This window comes from Barbatula barbatula (assembly GCF_947034865.1).
Source record: "Barbatula barbatula genome assembly, chromosome: 19".
NCBI lineage: Eukaryota > Metazoa > Chordata > Actinopteri > Cypriniformes > Nemacheilidae > Barbatula > Barbatula barbatula.
The window spans coordinates 15633921-15657278 of record NC_136782.1 but is presented as its reverse complement, the minus strand read 5'-3'; the positions used below and the strand labels follow the sequence as shown (position 1 = coordinate 15657278).

Below are 23358 nucleotides of genomic sequence, written 5' to 3'. Positions count from 1 at the left end.
TTTTTTTCTTGTACATACTGGTCAGAGATCTCTCTCCTTTGTATTTCTCCAAAGACAGACAGAAAACTTCTGGTTTCCCCCAAATATTCTCTACTTTTTTAGATGAAACGTGAGGGGAGGGAACTGTTGCCACCTCCTACCTGTTGCCCTCCCCAACCCACCTCTTTCACAATCTGTATGCAAGGGACCTGGATTGTGTTTAGCTCAATCTATACTCTGGGTGGCTACTATGAGTTCAAGCACAGGAAGTACAGTGTCAAATCTCAGCCATTTTTTTATATTGGATGAAGTCAGTTTACCTCAAGTGCCAAGCAAACCTCTTTGTTCACCTGTGCTCCATAAACCACAGAATACATAGGACAGCAAAACGTCTTAGTATTAAAAATAGATGTAATATTTTGAAAAGAAACTTTCACAGCACACTTGACTCAATTTCATTTAATCCGAAAATCACAACTGTGATTCCCTCTTTTGCAATTGCATTAACATCCGCTTCAATAAAATGATCGCGAGGTTTGGTAAAGCATCAATATACAGTATGTGGTAATCAGTCAAGCGTCACTTACACTTTTCTCGCCGGCTTTGTGACTCTGGAGAGTGGAACGTGTTTCACAACTGGCCACTGTGGATGCAGGCATTGATTAAAAAAGATGTTATTACGTACCGACATAAAACACACGCCCAGCCCGCACACACACAGAAGTGGCAGGCATCATCTATCTAAGTGCATTGGACTTGAGCTAACAGCTGTACCATCACCGCAGACAGAACGCAGTCTATCAGCAGCAGACAAATCCAAGGCCGTTCCCCAAGGCCAAGTCTAAAGCTCATAAACCCATGATTCAGCGTGGGCCCAGACTGGCATGTGTTATTTATGCCTTTATGTAACGCAACACAACGTGAAGAGTTTCAATGCTGGTGCATGACAGAGATCTAAGATTATATCTGATCTGGCTTGGGTTGCATCTGATCTGGCCTTTGTATCTTGTTGAGCCATTTGGACACCTGTTGATTTTGATCAAGTCAAATATTGACCTGTACTACTAGATTTGTTTATGTTACAGTGCAATATTGATAAAGTAAATACTGATTACTATTCCCCAACCCACAATTGACCTTTTTACAATTTCCTCCCTAGAGACACAGCAATATTTCTTCTTATAAAAGTGTAAAAATTAATAGTGTACATGTTGTGAATGAGTGATAAAAGAGGAGAACGAGTGAATAAGAGACCTAAGGTAAAAGGGAGTGCAAAAGTAGTCCCAGTCCAAGTTCTGCAATAAATTCAAGGTTAATCTCACTTTATAGAACATTGAAAAAAAGGTGATGATAAAAGAAAACAATGAATTTCACAGAGGCAAGAACTTTCTCTCTTACACATTCATTGGAATTGCAAACTTCCTTCCTAAATCTCATTTACACTTTGAACTTTCTTTCTACATGCCAGTAAGAGTAAATGTAAAACTCTGCTGCAAAATACCATTATGCTAATTCTTTACCAGGATGTAGTCATGCAGCAGACCATATAAAGTCAAACATCCTGAAGCCACCTGGAATTAAGTGCTTTCCTCAAGGGCACGATTATGAAACCTCACACATCATGATTTACCCAAGTATGTTTCTAGATTTTCAGCTTTATCATGAAGCCTATAACCGTTAACTACACATAACATTATCAAGTCAGTGTTTTTCGGGCTTTAAATTAATCCTAACTCTAAAATCTGATTGGTTGATTGAAATGTTTAATAGACGTTTAGCAGGAACAACATAAACAAACGTTATGTGACCCAAACTTAACTTGCGGTAGACCTCCACAAAGAATATATATAACTGTTGAGTAGTCAAACTCCTCAGTGGCAAGGCACCGGGGGTGGATGAGATTCGCCCTGAGTACCTCAAGTCTCTGGATGTTGTGGGGCTGTCTTGGCTGACACGCCTCTGCAGCATCGCGTGGCGGTCGGGGACAGTGCCTCTGGGATGGCAGACCGGGGTGGTGGTCCCTCTTTTTAAGAAGGGGGACCGGAGGGTGTGTTCCAACTACAGGGGGATCACACTTCTCAGCCTTCCCGGGAAAGTCTATGCCAGGGTACTGGAGAGGAGAATACGGCCGGTAGTAGAACCTCGGATTCAGGAGGAACAGTGTGGTTTTCGTCCAGGCCGTGGAACGCTGGACCAGCTCTACACCCTCTACAGGGTGCTGGAGGGTTCATGGGAGTTTGCTCAACCAATCCACATGTGTTTTGTGGATTTGGAGAAGGCATTCGACTGTGTCCCTCATGGCATCCTGTGGAGGGTGCTTCGGGAGTAAGGGGTCTGTGGTCCTTTACTACGGGCTGTCAGGTCCCTGTACGGCCGAAGCAGGAGCTTGGTTCGCATTGCCGGCAGTAAGTCGGACTTGTTCCCAGTGCATGTCGGACTCCGGCAGGGCTGCCCTTTGTCACCGGTTCTGTTCGCAATTTTTATGGACAGAATTTCTAGGCGCAGCCAGGGGCCGGAGGGTGTCAGGTTTGGGGACCACACGATCTCGTCTCTGCTATTTGCGGATGATGTTGTCGTGTTGGCCCCTTCAAACCAGGACCTTCAGCATGCACTGGGACGGTTTACAGCAGAGTGTGAAGCGCCTGGAATGAAAATCAGTACCTCCAAATCCGAGGCCATGGTCCTCAGTCGGAAAAGGGTGGCTTGCCCACTTCAGGTTGGTGGAGAGTTCCTTCCTCCAGTGGAGGAGTTTAAGTATCTCGGGGTCTTGTTCACGAGTGAGGGAAGGATGGAACGGGAGATTGACAGACGGATCGGTGCAGCTTCTGCAGTAATGCGGTCGATGTACTGGTCCGTCGTGGTGAAGAAAGAGCTGAGCCGCAAGGCGAAGCTCTCAATTTACCGGTCAATCTACGTTCCTACTCTCACCTATGGTCATGAGCTTTGGGTCATGACCGAAAGGACAAGATCCCGGATACAGGCGGCTGAAATGAGCTTCCTCCGCAGGGTGGCTGGGCGATCCCTTAGAGATAGGGTGAGAAGCTCGGTCACCCGGGAGGAGCTCGGAGTAGAGCCGCTGCTCCTCCACATCGAGAGGGGTCAGCTGAGGTGGCTTGGGCATCTGTTACGGATGCCTACTGGACGCCTTCCCCGGAAGGTGCTCCGGGCCCGTCCGACCGGGAGGAGACCCCGGGGAAGACCTAGGACACGCTGGTGGGACTATGTCTCCCGGCTGGCCTGGGAACGCCTCGGTGTCCCCCCGGAAGAGCTGGAGGAAGTGTCTAGGGTGAGGGATGTCTGGGCATCTCTGCTTAGACTGCTGCCCCCGCGACCCGGCCCCGGATAAGCGGAAGAAAATGAATGAATGAATGAATGAATGTTGAGTAGTCAACATATTGATCCAGATGTAAACCCTACATAACAAAATCAAGTCATTTACATTTATGCATTTGGCAGAGTGATTTGCAGTGCATTAAACAGCATTTGGACTATGGACCGTATGCTGCTGTTGGGATGGCATGCCCATGCGCTCACTGTGCATAATGGACTAAAGACTGTTTTGTGCGCTCAAGCAACCCTGGCCTGAGCTCAAACTGAATGATAGGACTGTTTTCTATTCCGGCTGCTCTCGCTCTAAATGAGCGGCATGCGTTCTCATTAGATTACTGACTAGAGAGGGGGCTGTATCACACTTGCGCTCACAAGATGTGGCTCATTAGATCTGCTGTCTGGGCTTTTCCTCTTATCTATGAAATTGAGCAACCAAAACCTGGAGTCAGGATAACACATTCGGCCTTTCTCTTATACCTGATTACTCTCCTCCTCTCCACACCTTTATTTGCTATTTAGCCTAAAATAGCACAGGTACGTCTGTAAGATGTCCGTTAAAGATCTGGAAAACATCTGCTGTGTAAAAACAGCCGATAAACATCTTGTTTTACATACATTCTAAATCATAAACATCTTACAGACATATTATAGATGTCTATATGTATAAGACATCCCAGAAAAACATCCCAGAAAAAAATCATCTTGGAGATGTAAACACAGACATCAAATAGAGGTCTCCCAGATGTATGTGTGCCATAACGGATTTCTGATTTGCCTCAACACATCTTTATGCTACACACAACTGTGACAACATTCAAGTTTTTCTTGAAAATGTTTGAAAACGTTTATCTCAATTTATACTCAAATAATGGTTTGTAAACAAATCTACAACAACCTCACATCACCTTGTCTATCTTCTCCTCTGCCCTTAACTTCTCTCTCTCAACTCCTTTCCTAATTCCTCTTTATCACAGCGTTTCTCACATTTTGGCTTCCTGTGCTTGATTCCTCCGATCCGCTCATTAGCGATGAACCGCCGCTCTCTCTCGCTTATCTATGTGCTGTGCGAGAGAATTTCGATAGCCGTGACAAAGAGCTCAGTCACTACACCCACTCGCTGCCTGCTATATTTTACACCCACCAGCACGTCAAACATATACGCAATACGGTATGTGTACGCACACACAACAAATGTGCTTCTGGCTTTAATGCAATGTCTTATCTAGTCAATGCTGGCCATCATCGCGGCACTGTAGCATGTGGTTTATGAGTCGTGCTTATCTCTGCATCACATAGTCTTTCCGTTTTGTCATTTGATTTCTTGAATGTCTAGAATCTCCAGTTTCATGTCTTTTTGTCATTCTTTGCAATGCACAGGCTGAGGAGAACAGAAAATGTGTGAAGAACAGAAATGGCGAGAAGTGATGAGAAGACACAAAGAGATGCGAGAAGTTGATAAAGAGATGTGAAGAAAGAAGGAGACGTGAACAGAAACGATGAGAAGCAATGCGAACTTCGAGACTGTGTAGACATTTGAAAAGAAAGGATAAGACTACTAAAGACTGAGACGAGAAGCAACACAAGACCACATGTATGAGAAGAGAACAAATGTGAAGAGAAGATATAAAAGAGAAATAAATGTTGCGACTACAGGAGACGTGACTGAGAAGCGATGAGACTCAATGCAAGCAAGCCAATGAGACAAAAAAACAGAAGTGATGACAAGGGTGTGACAAGAAGGATAAGAAGAACAACAAAAAGAGAAGTGAAAAGAAAAGAAAAGAGATTAAAGCCGTTCTTTCATTTTACCAGGGACCATTTCTCTGCGCTCCCTTAAGCGAATAAAGAAAGGGCATGTATGGAAGAAACAGAAGGGAAGGAAAAAATGAGGTGTGAAGCGACTGCACCGCAAACTAATGAGTGACTGCGAGGGCAGAAAAAGAGTGCAATGTGGGAAAATTAGCAATTCGGAAATTATCGAATGATTTTTATTAAAATAAAAGGATAAGCCCAGAAAAGAGGAGAGCAGATGAGGTTGATGGGAATTGCAGGATCTATCATAAACTATACAAGGATGTAATTATGTCATAAAGGCTAATCGTGCACTGTGCGGAGGACAACATGTGTCTCTTACAACTCGAATAGCTACAGGTTGCGATAATAACCGCAACGTGCAGTACAACAGAATATACTGTAACTCTACACCCAAGATCCTATATCACTTTCCTGCTATAACGACAACGATGACCGCTCAAACCGCAGAAACGTGACTGCATTGCATACATCCAAACCATCTGAAATTCGGCTGACATTTGTTGTCACATTGCGCCAGTCTTGTATACAGTCATTTTATCACATTGTGAGGCTCTTGCGATCCTTGTGTTAAATAAATCTCGCACAGCCGTGAAAAATGAGTCATGTTTATCTTCAACATACTGTTTTTATCTTTAACACTAAAGGAATGACTCACATACACAACACAATACGCATACTCAGCTATTAATTTACATGGTGATCGTAGGAGATCCTACAAGTAAAGTGCAATTAAAAAACTCCAAATGAGTTTAGAGTCAAATCATAGTCATGCGGATTCAAATTACAATTGCAAAATACGGCTTTGCGCCCAAAACACATCTTTAGATGACATCTAAGAAAACACACCCATTAAACCAAAGCTTAAGCTTGCAAACACTCTCACACGCACCTGCTAAGACCAACAGTTTAATAACATCTCAAACATACACGAAGCACTGTTTCCATTACTGTGATACACATTATCAACAAGAGCTGAATCCAGCATGCACTTGAATAACCATTAAAACATTATCTTACCTTGAATCTGCCATCAGTGGCTCGCAAGACTGAGTAAACACAGCAGTGCAGCATGAAACGACTGGTTCAACACGAATGAGGAGAGAATGGGTGAGAGAGAGAGAGAGAGAGAGAGAGAGTGCAGCGAGAGAGATTCTGTGGAGGGAGGGAAAAGAATGAGAGAATGCGAGCAAGAAGAATCGTGAGACAAATGTGTGCTTAAGAATGCAGGTTGTAGTTGTAATAGTTGCTAGGGTAGTGAATATGCTGCATCTTTGATGGATTAGTGTGCAGATAATTTCTCAGAATTGCAATTGAATAGAGACGCAAGATTTATGGCATAGCACAGACGCACGCACGCATATATATGCTGGCAAAGCATTAATACCTAGCAGAATGCGTGGACGCTGAATGCATACAAAGTAGAAAATACTGAATTGATCACAAAACTGAGGAAGATTTCACACAAATGCATTCGTTTCTCTGCACATGTAGACACATGTGCATCACTGGCCATTAAAACATCATGGTCAATCGGGTCGGCCACCGCTGTGGTCCAATCAGATCAATGCCCACTCACTCATGCTCCCATCCGCAAATAGCTGCAGAACATCAATACACAGAATTCAGGCGAAACAAAACAAGGGTGACATGTTTTAGAACCGACTAGTATTGTGGAAATGTCACAACCCAGGAAAACCGAATCAACCCTGCATCCTTCTTCACACACACATACTGGAACTCGGAAAAGTCAAGCTGCAATTAATGCAATCTTCCACTCGGAGTGCCTGTTGAACTTCACCTGGTTCATTCATTTGACTGTTTGTTTCGAGCGATTGTCTCAATCTCCTTCAATCTCTCGGCAGTTTAGCGCTTCAAGAACCCTAGCGCCTTCTAATTGGTGCACTTTCGTAGGTTGCCTTGGTAACCCCCTTTGAAAATGTTCTTTAGAGTTCTGTCAGACTCAGGGTTTGGTTGGCTGAACATATGTATATAGCGTTAGTCCAAAAACAACAGCAAATTCAAACACGTGTCCAAATTCCATTAACCCGTTTTCTGCAGTTATATAACCTACATTTCATAGGATTTATAAACGAACGTATGGCACTGGAATGCTTGACAGCCAATCAGAAGTGTGACCTGCATCTAAAAATACATCCCAGCTTTCCTTGTAATTTAATTATCTAAAATAGGCTTCATTCTTTTTCTGTCATTTTTACATCTTATTCAACTAAACTTACAATGTGCTTATCATAAAATTTGATTTAAGAGGCATATACATCCTTATGACATTTGTTTTTTGAAAAAGTCAATCCCAACATTATTTTCCTGCAAAATGTCTCAAGAGCCCTTTAAAGCAATATAACCATATTAAGTTTCATACATTATTTATCGGAGTACCATTACAGCTCTCTATCAACCATATAAACTGCAATTAAAAGACCCCAATGCAGTGTGATCCAGCGCAATAAAATACACTAGAGATGAGAAACATCTCTAGTATAATCACATAGAATATAAATGAATGCGTCTCTATTTGTGACTGCTATTCGAGAACTATTTGCTTTGCAAAAAACTGTTAACATTTGACTGGCGAATCAAGGACTTGTGAACTTCAATAGGGCATGCACACAAACATACAATGAAACCGCCCTTCACTCGACTACACTTTGTTTAATAGTAGCAGGCTGGTTCACCCTTGTGCGTTTTTGACTGTGGCACAGCTAAAGCTGATCACAATTCTGATCAGATCTTGCAAGCCGGCTGATGGAATCAGAATATGAAGGAGTCTGTGTAAATGTCCCTGTCCACACCCATCTGAGGTGTTAGGGAAAACAGGAAACTCAATACAGTAATTACTATGATTGACCCGGCTTGACACATCTGCTCCCGTACACTTCCTGCTGACAAACATCCATTAGCACCTGACGTCTGATGTCTCAGCAGCCGGGGACTAAGGTGCTGCCATCAGCCTGGATCAAAAAGCCTTGTTCAATTATTCAGAGAACATTTTTTCAAAACAGCTCAATAAAACCATAAAGCAGAGAGTCAATAGAAGAGAATATCTGCTAATGGCGTCAACAAGGGACATCTATTCAACATTCTGTCAAACCTCTAATGGTTCATGAAGGTCTCAGGGAAACACCTCAGAGAAGATACTGAACACATTGACTTGATTCATGCCAATACATTGATAATGGAAAAAATGCATTAGCTGCATTTCAATCTGAACTGTCGACTTTATTCAGGAACAGATTTAGTTAATGCCATGATAAAATTTGGCTGAAACATAAAGAGCATTACCAATGTCCTGTGCAGAATCTGAAAAAAGTGGAGAAATAAAACACGTTGTATAGCCAAAAGTAGCTTTTTCCCATAACATTTCACTGTACTGAACCCACTATACTTATATGTTACGAATAAACACCTGACATCATTTCTAACATCAAAGCAATCTCTTAAAGCGATATGCCCTTGTTTTACTCACACTAAAGGCATTTCCCTCAAGGGAAATTTTGTTTCTTGGCTGAAATATCCCTTTAAAACTGTATAATTGTCCACTATAACTTCTTTAATTCATCCCTTTAATGTAGTTTTAAATATTGCACTTTGCACTATAATTGTTTAGGAAATATTATACATATCTTGCTTTATAGAAAACATTGATGGTAATGAGTAGCCGTCCATGATTCTACTTATTATATTATATCTTTCTATATCAAAAGTAAATCCGTCGTATTTCGTGTTGACATGTTTAGCAGCTTAGAGATGTGTTAACTTATAATAAACAGTACACACGCTCCATAGTTTCGTTTTCGCTTTCTGTTCAGCCAAAGTAGGATTTTCTGTTTCCAAACCAGCAAGATATCACACTCCTCTGTATAACTATGGATACAGAAGAAAAGGTTTTATGTACTCACTGGTGAGTGTTTTAACGATGTACAGAAGTGTATAAACCCGCGTCGGTCAGTGTTTCTTGTAACGTTTACGTAATAACTTAACAAAACAGCGCTTTGCTCGACAGCGTCGCTACGCTGTATTCATCGCGTCGTCTAAGTTACACTAAAAACAAGAGAAACATTCTTATAAAAAGCACATTTTACTTATTTAGTCGCCAATGATTGATTTTTGTGTCGATCGTTACTTTTTAAATGATTTTTACTTAAAGCAAACCTATCGGTTGCTAGTGTATTAGCCAGCAGTGGCGTTATTTGTATAATATATGTCAGAGATTGGCACACTTTTACCTTTTAGTTGATGGACCTTGCTTGATATTTACTTTACTATAGACGATTTATTATGGCATGTCAAAGTGAAAACAAATGCATGTTCGAAGCGTTCAATCCCTGAACGGTGTCTACGTGTTCACGCAGCAATAAAGAAGTGGCCAAAGCAAACTTTGAAATGCATGAACCGCACTGTCAGAGGTTTCTGTGTCTGTGCCCTGACTGCGATGAAACCATCCATCGAGATCAACTGGATGACCACAAAGCTGAACAACACGCAGAGGTTACAACACCGTGATCTCTCTTCTGTGTGTCAAAAAAATTTGTTTTCAACTTTTTTATCATGCATCTCCCAGTTCTGAAATGTTTGTGGTGCTGTGTATTTTCTTCATGCATCACAGGTTAAATGTCAGAAATGTAATAAAAAGATGGAACGAAGGCATCTGTCGGACCACAAGGTAAACGTTTAACCTCACACCTCACAGAACATCACACACTTGAGCTCTTTTTTTCAAAAAAGGCTTGTCAATATTGCTGCATTTTATGTCTGTGATCTCACCCTCTGCATGCTTCTTCTCACTTATTCCCATCTCTCTGTGTCTATTTTCTCTCTATTTTTCCATTTCAGACAGTTGAGTGCCCAGAGCGGTTGGAGAGCTGTGAGTATTGTGAGCTTGAGCTTCCTCTGAGTGGTCTACTGAAGCACAATTTGTCCTGCGGGAGTCGCACAACACCCTGCTCTGACTGTGGACGCTACGTCCAATTTCAACACCAGCAACGACATACTCTGGAGTGCTCTAATGGGACACTAACAGTGAAGAACACTAGACCCAAAGATGATGAAACTGTTGGTTAGTGACTGATACAAACATCATTATGTATATTCTATCTCTAACAGTTTTCGCTTCAGAAACATCTCCACGGGGTGATCATGGTCTTATTGAAAGAACAATTTCATTATTCGTTTTTTTATATGTTAAATGTAAAATACTAATCCAGTACGTCATTTATTTTTAGAGCAGCTCATCTCAACGTGTTGGGGTTGTCTGAAGTCCATTCCTTCCAAGAATCTTGAGAGGCATGAGGTAAATAACATTTTTTAAATAATTATATAATGCAACTTATTAAAGATATTTTGTTAAGATGACCATTTATTTTAATAGTAAATCATATGTCTTTTAGATGTACTGCAAACAGTTTGTGAGAAACACGGATGCCGGTATTAACGAAGACTTAGAACCTAGAAATATGAGTCCTCCAGACATTTCAGATGTCTCCTTCAAGTTTCAGAAGGCAAAGATATACAGCACAATGGAAAGAGACCTAGACGAAATAAGCACCTGTCATTTCTGTCATCTGGCACTTCCCGTAAAGACTCTTGAATGGCATGAGGTACTGATCATTTTTGGTTTGGGAACTCTGAAAGGAAATCAATTATAAAATGTCAATTCGAATTACTGTACATTAATGCCTACTATGTAATTGATTTAATGATTGCTTTTTGTATTTTTAAGAAAAAATGTGAATTACATAAATATCTGAACTTGTCACAGTGATGACCAGTGCAAGCAGAACTATGCATGTAAGTACACAAAGAATATGAAGTGTTTGGTTTCAAAATGAAATATCTAAATCTTATATAAAATCTTATTTTTTATTATGTCATCATGCTTTTGTTGTGTTTTATTGTGTTAGTAAGCAGTATTTTTGAGTTATAATGGCTTTTATATCAATGGGTATTATATTAAAACAAATCAACTGCAGTTTCATTGATATTAATTGGAATGCACAATAAAAAAGCATGATTTTTGAAAGAAAAAGTTATCTAATTTTGGAACCAAACTCTTCATATTATGCATTACCATTTAAACTTTCTTATACAGTTACGGTGATTTATTCATTTACAGTAAATTTTAATAAAACTATGATTTATTTTACAGGGTTGTTGGCAACATAACTCTCAGCGACCACAAATAATGGGATTACGTCAACATGATAAATAATACACATTACACAATAATATAGAATTATTAAATACTAGAATTAGTAAATTAAATGAAAATATAGAGTTATTGTTAAAGATAAATGGTTAAAGGGGAAAATGTTATTATATAATGTAGGTATAAACCATTTTAAGTGCAATATGTGTATATACAATCTATTGTCTAATCTAGGGTGGTTTTCTTTGTATTTTTGTAGTATTTAGTTGTTTACTGCATGTTAAATCTGGGCAAATTTAAGTTATGACCAAGTAGCACATCGAAATAAAGATTTCAAATGAGTACTTGTTGCAGGTATATAAACATAGACTTGAAACATATGGACTAAATATAAGCAATTTCACAATTAAAGTACTAAATAATGAAATACACTGAAATATTATGGCATGAATACCTTAAGGATCCAGCTGACCATCGCTCAGATAAGGACCTAAGAAATGAGACAACGAGCAATGGAATGACATTTAAACAAATGACCACAAGATGGCGAGGTTTCAGTCAGGATTGCCATTTATTTCTCTCCACAGTCTGCCGCCTGGTGGCTTAACTAAAAAGTCCAGCTCTAGCAGCAAGTCTGATTTTAAATTCTCCTATCCTTTTATTTAGAGCCGTAAAAATATAAATAAGATATAATTTTATAGATATAGCATTTATGCTTCACAGATTTTATTGATATTACTTTTCTAATCCTAGTGCCTCATACAAATGCCCTTTATTTCAATATTTGGACCAAAGAGATCCCCAAAGCCAGTTATCTAATACATATTTAGATTTATTTTACTATCAGCTGTTGACACGACCTGTATCATGATCATTTAAAGCGCCACCAAACCCTAAACAGCATTTATTTATATGTTATCATAGTTTGTTGTGTTGCACATCATAGAAAACAATGTTAGCAACTGTAAATTATAAAAGAAGAGAAAACAAGTTTTTTTTGGTTTCCGGGTTCAAAATCCTCATCTGGCCAACGTCAAAGGATGTGACGTGACTTTGTACATTGATGACGTATGGGTGTCTCATAATTATTCATGAGACTGTGCTTTCTTGACCAATGATAATTCTCCTAATTATTCAGGACAGCGCCTGTCGTGTTTCTATCTGACCCTTCAGAGAGAGGCGTTCATGGCACATGAAGTAATCAGACGGATAAATGAAGAAAAACCAGAACACTTACAAGCAATTGCAAAAAATACATATTCCGGTAATTATACTGTATATGTCGGTTCAACCTTTAGTTCGATTGTCTGGTCCGAACCCTAGTTTTTTTATACATATATGTTTTTGAACCGTTAGTTTGATTTCCAACGCTTCAGTACATAGCGGCACTATCGTCTGTGAATGTACTGCAAATGCTCTTAAAGGTGTGTTCACAAAGAGCGCGAATGAGGCGTCAAAAACGCGCTATTCGCGAGTAGTTGGACGCTTGAACATTTTGTGTTTACTCGCTTCATTCGCGCGTGAAGTTCGCTTCATTCGCGCGTCAAATTCGCGTCATGGGAGGGGCTTTTTGTCGCAAGCGGCTCCCGTTTATTGCGAAATGGCTCCTGATTGGTTAACGCGGCGCGAATTTTCGCCAAAGTTCAGATTTCTCAACTCGCGCGGCGAACGCTCAATTCGCGCGTTTCGCGCCGCCTCATTCGCGCCGCAAGCGCGTCTATCGCGTCTTTGCATTGACTTAACATGTAAATCACTCGCGCTTGACGCCTCATTCGCGCTCTATGTGAACACACCTTAAGAACGCTGAAGGCGAACAGAAATAATACGTCATAAACAGCGGTCCACTTCCGCGATTTGGTACGATTGCGTTCATGTCAGCAACGAAGCTAACTGGAGTTAACATGAACCTCACCGGCCAGACCTCCCTTCTTAAGCGGACTCGGGTACGAACTCGGGTTCGGAAGACAGCGTTCACATCACCAAAAAGAACCGAACTCTTGACGTTTATCGAACCCAGGTGAGCACCAAAAGTGCTAGTGTGAAACCGCCCGTATATTTTTATGTGAAATGCACTATATTGCTTCTCCACTGAAAGTGATAAATACATGACAGTTGACATTGTGGTGCACAGAAACAGGCGCGGATGACCATTTGGAGCTCTCCGTGGGCTGGAGCTCATGTGGACCAGCACGGCTCAACGTGTCACGTTCGGAACTCAAACTGTATTATAAAACGGTCAGTTCTGGTGCTTGATTCCGATTGGCTGAGCCGACTTCTAAGCCGTTATAAAATACAACCATTTATAATGGCTGGCCGTATTACGTAGCCTAAATATAATTGTATTTTACTTTATTTTATGAAGCCTTTGCATCCAAATGGTTTGCATCCAAGTGTTTCAGGCACTCTGCTTCATGACTTTCATTGCACTGTAACCCACTGCTTCTTGGGGCTTATTGCTTTAATATACTATATTATTGTTTCATGTGGTCACACTCATCTCTTGCATGTCACTTTGTCAAAGCACAAGATGTTACTTTGGCCTTAGAGTTTGCCTGTGGCCTGCAGCAGCACTCTGTGCTGGACTGCTATTTCATGAAGCATGCCCCCTCATTACCAAATGGGCACAGAAATGTAGAAATAAATGTACAAATGTGGAAAACACATGAATGCATAAAATAAATACAAAATGGTTATATAAATACATGTTTAAATAACCAAATAATTTTTTTTCCAAATTATATTAGTTTATTTTTCATTTTCACACATCGTTGTAATCTAGGAAACATTCTTAACAGTGTGTTGACTTTTCATTTCTGGAAGGTTGAAAACAGGTGGGTTTTAGGACAGATTATGCTTGTCAAATTGTGTTTTGCAATTAAAAAACCTCTGATGTAAACCACCAGGAGACAAAGTAAAACACTACGAGTCACTGAAAATTCAAGTTTTAAAACTACAAAGAAATAAATAGATGTAGATCTAAACATTTACAGCAGGTCTGTTAAGAAATTTGCTGTTAAAATTAATTCCAGCTAACCAACAAAATGCTAAATCATAAACAGCACCACAAACATAAGTCAATTTTTAAATACAGTTTGCCTATTTAAATTAAAGATATAACAGCACAATTGGTCCACAACAGTCAACAATCTTTGTGGTCCAATCATCAACCTAAAACATTTAGCAGGTATCTATTAGGAACTCCACAAAGAACTTCAAGCACCTAGGGCTTGTCTTTATTTCAAATCGTAATGTATTTGATTTTGGTTATAACCATTATAAATAGATAAATCTCTTTTCAGTCTCATCCTATTAGCTTTATGAATTTCATATATTCAAAGATTCAACGTAAGACTGCAATAAACTCTAGTGTCACTTATATTCTGTGATATCTGTATTCACAACATCTAAAACTTTCTCCCTGTAGTATGGCCAAAAAGAAAATCAGCGAGATGGTCACAGGTTATGATGGCCATGGATCTTGTCTTGTAGGAGAGTCAAGGTGCTGGAGGAGAAGTCACGCAGGACATGGAGCGTGTCGCGCTGCAGCTGTAAGGTGTCACGTGAAAACTGCTTCTGGGTGTGAACCATCCGCTGCACTGACTCTGCAAGGGTCTCAAGCGAGCGAGAAAGAGAGCCTATCAGCAGCGTGGTGGCCTGCTGCTCCTGCAGGCTCTGTGAGGCACTCTGGGCTAAATGCTCCCGCATGCTATGTGGATCCACAGGAGCAGGTCTGGAAGAAAGCGGAGCTAGAACAGAACCCGAAGACAAGGCCTTGCAGGGCGGGGTAAATGTCGTGATACCAGGTGCTGAACGGCCATTAGATGTGTTGTGATTGGGTTTCTCTTGCATAATTCTCCTCTCAGCACTGGGAGGGCTAAGAAGTTGAGGGATATTAACAGTATTCTGATGTTTTTGGTTTGCTGGTTCAATAAATGGTAATATACTGTCTGTAAGAAATAGAAAAGAATGTTAATGCAGATTTATTTTTAAAAGATATATATATATATATATATATATATATATATATATATATATAAACATTAAATAATGCACTTACAAAACAGCAAAAGATTAATTTATACCTTCATTTTCTAACGTGTCAGCCTGGAGGTCTGTAAGAGGCACTGCTGAATCGTCTGTTATACATACAAACATACTGTTAATACTAGTAATGACCTTAAATTTCAAATCCAATAAAAAAATTACTAAAAAAAAGAAACTCACAGCTATACATAATATCCGTAGGTGGCCCCAAATCCCTTTTGCCGGGGATCCTAGCGTTGATAGGAGGTGGCATCGCTAAGCCAAATGAATGAGGCGTGCCGTTTGCCATGCCTGAAGAGCTATATGGTATATCAGACATATCCAGACTATCCTCATTGTCATCATCCACTTGATCAAATGTCAAAGCCGTCGTATTTTTGTTCGAGTTTGTCATCTGAAGGATCTGGTGCACCATAGTTTCCACAGGCGACAACTCTTGGGCAATTTGGGCAGGCGTGGCTCCCGCTGCCCTCATGGCTGCCACTCTCCGCTTGGTATCGCACTTGAGGTCAGCCCATTTCTTTATGACTTCAATGACCTCTCTGTGACACTCGCTGACCTCATTGATACGTGCCGTCAGAGAAGCCCACGTACGATGTTTGAGTTCCTTCGAAATGCCCCTGTTGAACTTCCCTGTGGCAGACATGAGTTTATTAGATATAATTCTCAACTCGACTTTTATTTAGAGCTTTTTACAATTGTCATTGTTACAAAGAACCTGTACATGAAACATGTTAACTACAAGCAATACATTAAATGTATAAAAATAGAAAAAGTATCAAGAGCAAAGTGAATAAATACACGCATTCAAACACGACATGCAAAATATACAGTGCACACACACTCACGACGCAGAATTAAAGTGCAAAAGACGAAAATTACGTTTCTCTCTATCCTAACAACTTACCAACCAGTATGTGCCGTTTTTTCTGAACTTCATTGAGGAGCAGCTCAACCTCCGGGAATGTGAACCGTGACTTCCTTTTCTTAAACCGCATCAAATTGCCATCTGGTCCCCTGTAGTGGTACGGTAGGATCCCTGACATCCTCTTCTGCTCTTCGCAGAACGTTGTTTCCAATTACAACCAAACAGGGCTTCTAGATAATATCCATCAGAAAGGTAGCTTTAATTTGGTGGCTAAAAAAGAAAAATAAATCAAAATTGCTATGAGGACACTAAACAAGGTTTCAAAACATCTTGTTTTCTTATTTAAGGCCCTTAAAACAGCCTTCCCCTAATAGCTTATTCAATAAATAAATAAAACAATGATTTAATTACAAACATTTATAATATTTTATTATATCCTAGTAAGACGCTTCTATTCTGCATGCTGTTAATCTGAAAATGTATAAGACATTTGAGGGACTAGTTAAGTGTTCGTGTACGTGCACATGTAACGTAACACAAACACTTTCATTATAAATAAACCCAAGATGTAATGCTAACAAGAAACCTCAATAGTGTTAGTCATGTGATGCGTGCCCTTTAAAATGACATACCAGCCACACGCAAACATTTGGGAAGAACAGATTCACATTTTCCAGGCTCCTCTGACTTTAAATTAACTGTTAGATCTAATTGCACCGTGATCTCACACCGCCTCGCCGGTGTGCCCATATGCTTCCTGCTTCTTTGTTGTTTTCCTGTCTAATCGTGAGAGCAATAGAGGAACAGAGAGAAGGGAGAGAGCGCCATCGCGGACACATAGCACACATCGCAAGCTTTCACTTTGCCAAACATGCGTACACCGCGAAAATACGTATAATGCATTTGTGCGCGTACATAATACACGTTTAAGCGTCAATTTAGATGCATTTTCCCGTGGTAAGCACGTACTCCATCCGGATGATCAAACCGATTTGTATTTAGCGTATGTAGCTAACGTTATAACCAGCCAGACGCACACTTTTTGTAGACGCGTTTATGAGCGAGTTTTAGTGAAATCTAAAAGACGGGCGTGGAGATGGCCCGCGATTAACTTTATTAGTATTGATATTAGTGAAAGATGGAGTGGTAATTACCTACAGTACGGCCGACTGTATCCTAGGATTTGTCGCTGTAGTCTTGCTTGCCCGATAAACTTCGCAGGCAGCGATCCCCTGCGTCGCGCAGACTCAGCTTACGTGTTTTTCTCCCTCCGCGACGATAGTTCGCCAACATTCTATAGTAATCCTGCCCTGTGCCTGTATGGAATCAATCCTAACTGTTCATATACACTGTGTGGCCCGATGCGAGCATCCAACCAGTTCACTTACAATAGAACTAAATTTACGTAGAATATTACGCATAAATTCATTTGTTGATTTTCTACGCATTTTTTTCCAAACCAGTATGCAGACTGCATACAAGCATAGGATAACATTTAACGTCTAAATAGACGTGATCCAATAGGTTTTAGGTGTTTTGGTATACGTGCAATATTTAGTAATAGTATAAGATATTGCTGTTAACTAAATATGAATTAGATGCAAAAAGGCACGCATTTTGCGTTTGATGTAAGCAGTTTGACTCTAAACGGGAAGCCCATGTTATTTTCCACATGCATTTTAATTAATTTAATTTATTCACGCCGTTATACAATTAAACAGAATATAGAAAATTAACTTGTTACATAAATATGTCCTTTATCTCAGGTTGCTTAACTGGGTTTGATATGGAAAGGGAGATATTTGGGCGCCTGCAAAATCAAAACCTGACGTTTGAGTATCTGTAAACATGGTCAGCGTTTATACAGGTCACAAATAAAGCGGCCACGCAAACACTCGCCTCCATTTTGAGCTCCTCTGTCAAAGGGAGGGAGTGGTGTTGTAATATGCATTTTAACCTGTAGGTGGGCGTAGTGAGACTCCTGTAGAAATGAGCCTAAAATGAAATCTAGATCCGATCATAAGAAAACACCGTTCACAAAAGAAATCAATAAAAAATTATTGGTATATGTGTGAATTGTTTTAATAATTTATCATAAACAATGCCATATGTTCATATAACAACTATGTTTTGTTTATCAAGAAAAACAACTTGTAACCTGTAATAAATGTATTAGCTACTTTATAGTGTTCTTGGAACCAAAAGTGGGCATTTATCCACATTCACATGTTCTCCAGGCTTAAAAAAGACCAAGAAGTCTAAAATATTTGTTTATGTACATGCTTAAGTATAAATACATCTCATGACAGACGGGCTAGTGACTTCCTCCCATTATGCGGTCATGTTAAAAGACAAAAAATAAAGTTCCATAAATAGTTATGGATGAATAGCAAAATGTTCCCTACACAAGACATGTATAACAAATTCTGTCATCTCTAGCATGGTGTGTTTATCTTGAAATTAGCTTTGTGGCCCTCTGATTGGCCTCATTGATCCGGGATTCATTAACCACAGCCTGGGAAAGCAAATGAAAGACGAAACTAATAATTAATCCTGGTCCGATATGATATAACTTTTAATGCACTTGTTATGCAATCATTTTTGTTAAAACTGACCTTGCTCTGTATGCGTTCTATCTGGACATTCTGAGTGTCGATTTCATTGCCCATGTCTATTGCCATGCTTCTGAGGTTGCCAAGGATACTGCCTACCTGGGCAAAGTTCTCCTCCATTTCATCCTCTCTTGCATCGTTCGTCACTCTGTTGAACACCACATTTAAAGACACAGACTACTGAAACACGGTCGACAACTGGTAAATAAATCTGATTGTTTGTGGTAACCATTTCCATTCACATTCTTATTTTTTCATTATAGCTTATTAACATTTATTACAAATGCAAAATATATTAATCAAAGCGAATTTAGAACCTTCTAATGTATCCACCACTCATGGTCATCTTCTCCCTCTCATCCACCACACGGGATGAGGGCTGGCTAGACACCACCCCGTCCTGATTATTACCCCACACTTTTTTATAGGCCCCACTTGCTTCCAAGTCCTTTAGCCTGTGAAAAGCCAAAGGAGAAAGACACAAATTCAACATTATTCGTCACATCATTCCCCAATAACCTTAAGAAATGATCTGTGAATGTAGGCTGTTATTGCGTATGATCGAGTAGGACTTGACACTGACTTCTGAGACACAATTAGTTTGTGTTGCATCGGTTTTGAATGAACCACACAAATCACGGTTTCTTATTTTGTTGGAGGGTTAGTTGTTCCAACTTAACTTTTGTAGTTCAAGTCTAGGTTATTGGTGAGGGTAAATATTTCCAGGGATCTTTTTTTTTATGGCTTTGAGCAGTTTTGTATGTTTTTTATAACTACTTGACAAAAAAGGACTGTGATTTTATGAGTTCAAACAAGCAATCATTTGGCACAAAATGACCGAAACATGCAAGTTTCATGCAAGCACACCAACATGCCCCTGAAGGCCGAGCCCCTCCATCACATCACATACTTATCACAGGAGCACAGACCACAGCATTTGCCCAGATCTGTAAGGTTTTTCTCAGCTTCCCTCATGTCCTGGTTGATCTGGTCCAGCCCTTCCTCAATCCGCTCCAGCTGCTCTGGATGACGGAGAGTGGGATCACAGAGGATGGAGGTTTCGGGGTTAAAGTACGAGGATAAGATAAACACAACAACAGTTTTCTCATCAAGCGCCAAAAGCAACTAAACCTCCATGGTAGCTCTGGCTCAAAATGACAAAATCAAATCTAAACTTAAAAACGACAGCCATAACAAATAACTAAAAATGTTAAACAATGGGAAGTGTTGTGCGAGCATGGCAGGAAAGTTTAAACATATTACCTGTATACATTGTATGCTGCATTTAGCTAGAACAAACCTTTGCTCACATAACTGTCCCCGGTCACAAAAGGACAAACTTAAAACAGCTTCAAAGCAGGACAGGTTGTATGATAGGACAGAGGCATGGGCAGATAGGTGACATGACGGGCAGATAGGTGAAATGACGGGTAAGATAGGTGACATGACTGACAGCTTGATAGCTTACTGCCGAAGCCCATGGCTCAGGTGTCTGGGAGGAGACCTACTTTGTACATGGCCAGATACACAGACCGCAGCACCTGGCCATGTCAGTGAGATTTTTCTCAGCCTCCTTCATGTCCTTGTTGATCTGATCCAAGCCCTCTTCTACACGGTCCATTTGTTCTGCCCATGCAGGGGAGATGGGAGGACAAGCATGACAGGGAGTAGGAAGGGCGGATAGAAAGGGGTAGATATGCAAGCATGCACACGCACCAGGTACATATGTACTGTTTGCATATATAACTTTTTTAATACATGTTGTACTTAAAGACAAGTAAATAACAGAAGAGGAAGAACACAAGGGCTGTACTCCCACGTAGCCAAGTTGTGCATACTGTGTCATTAGCATAGAGATAATAGCTACCTGTCATACATGTCCAATTGCTAATACACAATTTACATTCAGGGGTTGAACACCAAATGATGCATTAACCGTGACAAAGATGTTCCATTTTTTTAATATGTTATGTATGGAGATAACTCATTACCTCCCTGCTCATCCAGCATAACCAACGTCCTGATTCCTGCATCTTTACTCTGTTGAAAAATGATAGGTAAAAGCATTAGAAAAGACAACACACCCGTTCTCTTTTAAACTCAAGACTACACTCGTTGTATGTTACTTGTGCACAATGGACAATAAGAGACTGCACAATAAAATGGAAAGAATAAAACCTGTTGGTTATGGAATTAAGGAATAATTGACTCCGTCCTGTTATGTCGATGTTTTCAATAAAACTTTATTTCCAGGTTTAAACACAGATTTTTTGTTCTCCATTTTCCAAACTCACCTCCTCTAAAAGAAGCTTCATGTTTCTGGTGATCTCTAGAGACTGGTTGGAGTAAAAGAAAAAAAATATTTCAAAGACAAATTCAAAGTATAACGTTACCTGAAAAGTATTTTCTCAAACCTAATGTTTAAGTTCAGCACCTGCTGTCATTATTTTACACCAAGTGGAAAATTAGGAAATTAATAATGGCTTAATTTATGATTACATGATTCACAACAGGACTGCAAGTGCATATAATCAGCGTCATCATCCTGGTTGCTATGTACCATGGGGATAAGAGAGACCTGTAACAACCTTAACAGGAGATCAGGGGAAATGTTTGATGTCATCACTGTACAGCCTGTTGATGAGCGAGTCGGGGTTGTGCAATGTCATCAAAACAGGAGCAGCAATTACAGGGCACACGCTGTCAGCTCACGTTTAATAAAAATCAATACCTCAATCTGGAAGTTTCCTACTTTTATCATGTCTGTTGATGGCATTACCTCATCTGTAACCTGATTGGCTTTCCTCTGCAACTCCTCCGCTTCAGACCTCATCGTGGAATCAGCAGCCATCCCAGCCGAGTACTGCAGCGGGGGGGAGGACAGGTTGAGGGAAGCAGTTATTCTTAGAGCAAAGGCTTTATAAACTCAGCATGCCTCAGATTGACAGCAATAATTGGACTATAACGACTGCGAAGAACACCGCGTAGATGCATTCGATTTTCAGTAAACAATTTCAGCGAGCATACCTCCCTTGTGCGACGCTGAAACCATTATTCATTAATTGCTAGGTGCATCTCAAAATTTGCATGCATTCTGAGCATCACGCTGGAACATTTTAGAGTTCCACAAATCTTAACGAATCCTGGCACAAACTCTTTGGAGGGCATGCTTAAGTTGTCACAATGACTTACACAACATTGTTTTAGAAACCATTGCTGCCGTTCTCTTTAGTCACAAAGCATAAGTTGTAATACTTCCTTTGAGGCAACTTTATGTTCATATTTTACAGCAAAAATGTTTTTGCAACATCCCCTATCAACCATTTTTCCTGCTACTACCACACACACAGTTTCTTCAGAGGAAACAGATTTACGCCTCTATGGGGAGTATTTACACACACACGTCAATCAATAAATCAAGCACTTAACACATGGCGTATGATATACACATTGTTTAGTAGTAAAATTATTATAATTAAAAACAAAACAAATGTTGCAGGCTGTCACCTTTAACATCTCACTAATTAAAGTGCATACCAATTAAAATTCACTAATTAAAGCTCATAGGAAGTATACATCTAAAAAAGCAATAAATTAATGATCTGCCAATAGTAATATATATTTTGAGAGTTAATTTGCTTACAAAACATATTTTGTTATTATAATTTGGCACAGAAACCTGTTGCTGAACAGTGCAGTTTGTTTCGCCCCTTCAAAAAAATGACTGAACAAGTCTGAAAATAGGTTGAAATGATTCATTCATATATGCATTTATTATTTCGAGTATTATCCTAATTAGTCTCCAGCATTATTGTTGTTAGATGTAATTTGTCTTATGCAAAGGACGCAGGACTTTCTAATATTGATTTATCACAAACATAAGACTGAAAATGTCAAATGACTCCCCCATGAAAAGGTTAAGATGAATTCATCACAGTGCACTCCACGAGTGCGCAGCAACTAATGTAGAATTTATTGGACCGGTTTGCCCATGGGTTTTAAACCAAACGTGTAAGGTTACAAGATCTTACCGAAGCGATTATCTGTTCGTCGGTGAGGATATATGCCAATGCATTCATATGACGAACTTAACGTTGAGACAGTTAAGACGGATGAACTTTTTATGACAATACGACATTTGTGCAAACTCGGAAACCATTTAAAACGTTAGGAATAGATAACAAACAAATTAATCTCTAGCACATACGTGTGTCAAACCCAGTCAAAACAACATCTAAACGTACAACTGCAAACACGGCTAATATAAAAACAACGCAATTCCAACTTTTTAATGTATTTCCGTTAATTAAGAAGAAACTTACCGTATGGCGGAAAGAACACGATTAAACTTTACCTTCCCCGGAGGATGGCACAAAAATACAAAGGGCGTTTTGTCGCCTAGTCGCGCTTAACACCTGTGTTTCCTCATTGAACTGATTTCAGCATCACATCCACTCAGCAGCCAGTTCTCTTCATCCCAGGTAACACGGAAGCCACGCCCGTTTGTGAAGACCTTTCATCCTATTGGCTACTATTGTATCCACGAG

The 23358-nt window shown here is 40.0% G+C and overlaps 4 protein-coding genes across 7 annotated transcripts in view; 1 reads left to right on the top strand and 3 right to left on the bottom strand.

Annotated features, from left to right (window-relative positions):
- rap1gap2a (RAP1 GTPase activating protein 2a) overlaps window positions 1–9387 on the bottom strand; it is a 57129-nt gene extending 47742 nt beyond the window's left edge. The window contains exon 1 of the mRNA XM_079482024.1: window positions 9369–9387. The gene's annotated coding sequence lies outside the window, so the exon portion shown is untranslated. The remainder of the gene's footprint in view (window positions 1–9368) is intronic.
- Window positions 8869–11711, top strand: xaf1 (XIAP associated factor 1). The gene is made up of 8 exons (XM_079482031.1): window positions 8869–9043; window positions 9495–9630; window positions 9749–9805; window positions 9976–10198; window positions 10365–10432; window positions 10530–10739; window positions 10862–10929; window positions 11288–11711. Exons 1-7 carry the CDS (start codon window positions 9009–9011, stop codon window positions 10901–10903), a joined length of 771 nt encoding a protein of 256 aa, XP_079338157.1. The 5' UTR covers window positions 8869–9008; the 3' UTR covers window positions 10904–10929; window positions 11288–11711.
- Window positions 11712–14017: 2306 nt separating this feature from the next.
- On the bottom strand, window positions 14018–17517 carry LOC306908720 (uncharacterized protein). Of its 3 annotated transcripts, none has more exons than XM_079481864.1 (5): window positions 17354–17517; window positions 16239–16429; window positions 15512–15964; window positions 15370–15423; window positions 14018–15234 (listed from the first exon to the last, which is right to left on the bottom strand). In XM_079481864.1, exons 2-5 carry the CDS (start codon window positions 16375–16377, stop codon window positions 14741–14743), a joined length of 1140 nt encoding a protein of 379 aa, XP_079337990.1. In that variant the 5' UTR covers window positions 16378–16429; window positions 17354–17517; the 3' UTR covers window positions 14018–14740. The 3 variants fall into 3 exon arrangements, with proteins under 3 accessions (XP_079337990.1, XP_079337989.1, XP_079337991.1); XM_079481863.1 differs by having other exon boundaries at window positions 16239–16469; window positions 17354–17476; XM_079481865.1 differs by having other exon boundaries at window positions 16239–16469; window positions 17358–17445.
- Window positions 17518–18186: 669 nt separating this feature from the next.
- Window positions 18187–23288, bottom strand: LOC306908721 (synaptosomal-associated protein 25). Of its 2 annotated transcripts, none has more exons than XM_079481867.1 (8): window positions 23134–23288; window positions 21591–21674; window positions 21106–21147; window positions 20803–20851; window positions 19722–19833; window positions 19129–19266; window positions 18815–18959; window positions 18187–18714 (listed from the first exon to the last, which is right to left on the bottom strand). In XM_079481867.1, the coding sequence occupies exons 2-8, from the start codon at window positions 21660–21662 to the stop codon at window positions 18649–18651; spliced, it is 624 nt and encodes a 207-aa protein (XP_079337993.1). In that variant the 5' UTR covers window positions 21663–21674; window positions 23134–23288; the 3' UTR covers window positions 18187–18648. The 2 variants fall into 2 exon arrangements, with proteins under 2 accessions (XP_079337993.1, XP_079337992.1); XM_079481866.1 differs by having other exon boundaries at window positions 18262–18714; window positions 22843–23136.
- Window positions 23289–23358: the final 70 nt, after the last annotated feature.

Coding starts and splice junctions, on each gene's coding strand:
- xaf1 (XM_079482031.1), top strand. CDS start 9,009: ATGGATACAGAAGAAAAGGTTTTATGTACTCACTG. Junction 9,044..9,494: donor AAGGTTTTATGTACTCACTG/GTGAGTGTTTTA, acceptor GTGTTCACGCAG/CAATAAAGAAGTGGCCAAAG. Junction 9,631..9,748: donor AAGCTGAACAACACGCAGAG/GTTACAACACCG, acceptor CATGCATCACAG/GTTAAATGTCAGAAATGTAA.
- LOC306908720 (XM_079481864.1), bottom strand. CDS start 16,377: ATGTCAGGGATCCTACCGTACCACTACAGGGGACCAGATGGCAATTTG. Junction 15,424..15,511: donor TACGGATATTATGTATAGCT/GTGAGTTTCTTT, acceptor TATGTATAACAG/ACGATTCAGCAGTGCCTCTT. Junction 15,235..15,369: donor TGACACGTTAGAAAATGAAG/GTATAAATTAAT, acceptor TATTTCTTACAG/ACAGTATATTACCATTTATT.
- LOC306908721 (XM_079481866.1), bottom strand. CDS start 22,890: ATGAATGCATTGGCATATATCCTCACCGACGAACAGATAATCGCTTCG. Junction 20,852..21,105: donor TGAAGCTTCTTTTAGAGGAG/GTGAGTTTGGAA, acceptor ATTTTTCAACAG/AGTAAAGATGCAGGAATCAG. Junction 18,715..18,814: donor TAGAACGCATACAGAGCAAG/GTCAGTTTTAAC, acceptor TTGCTTTCCCAG/GCTGTGGTTAATGAATCCCG.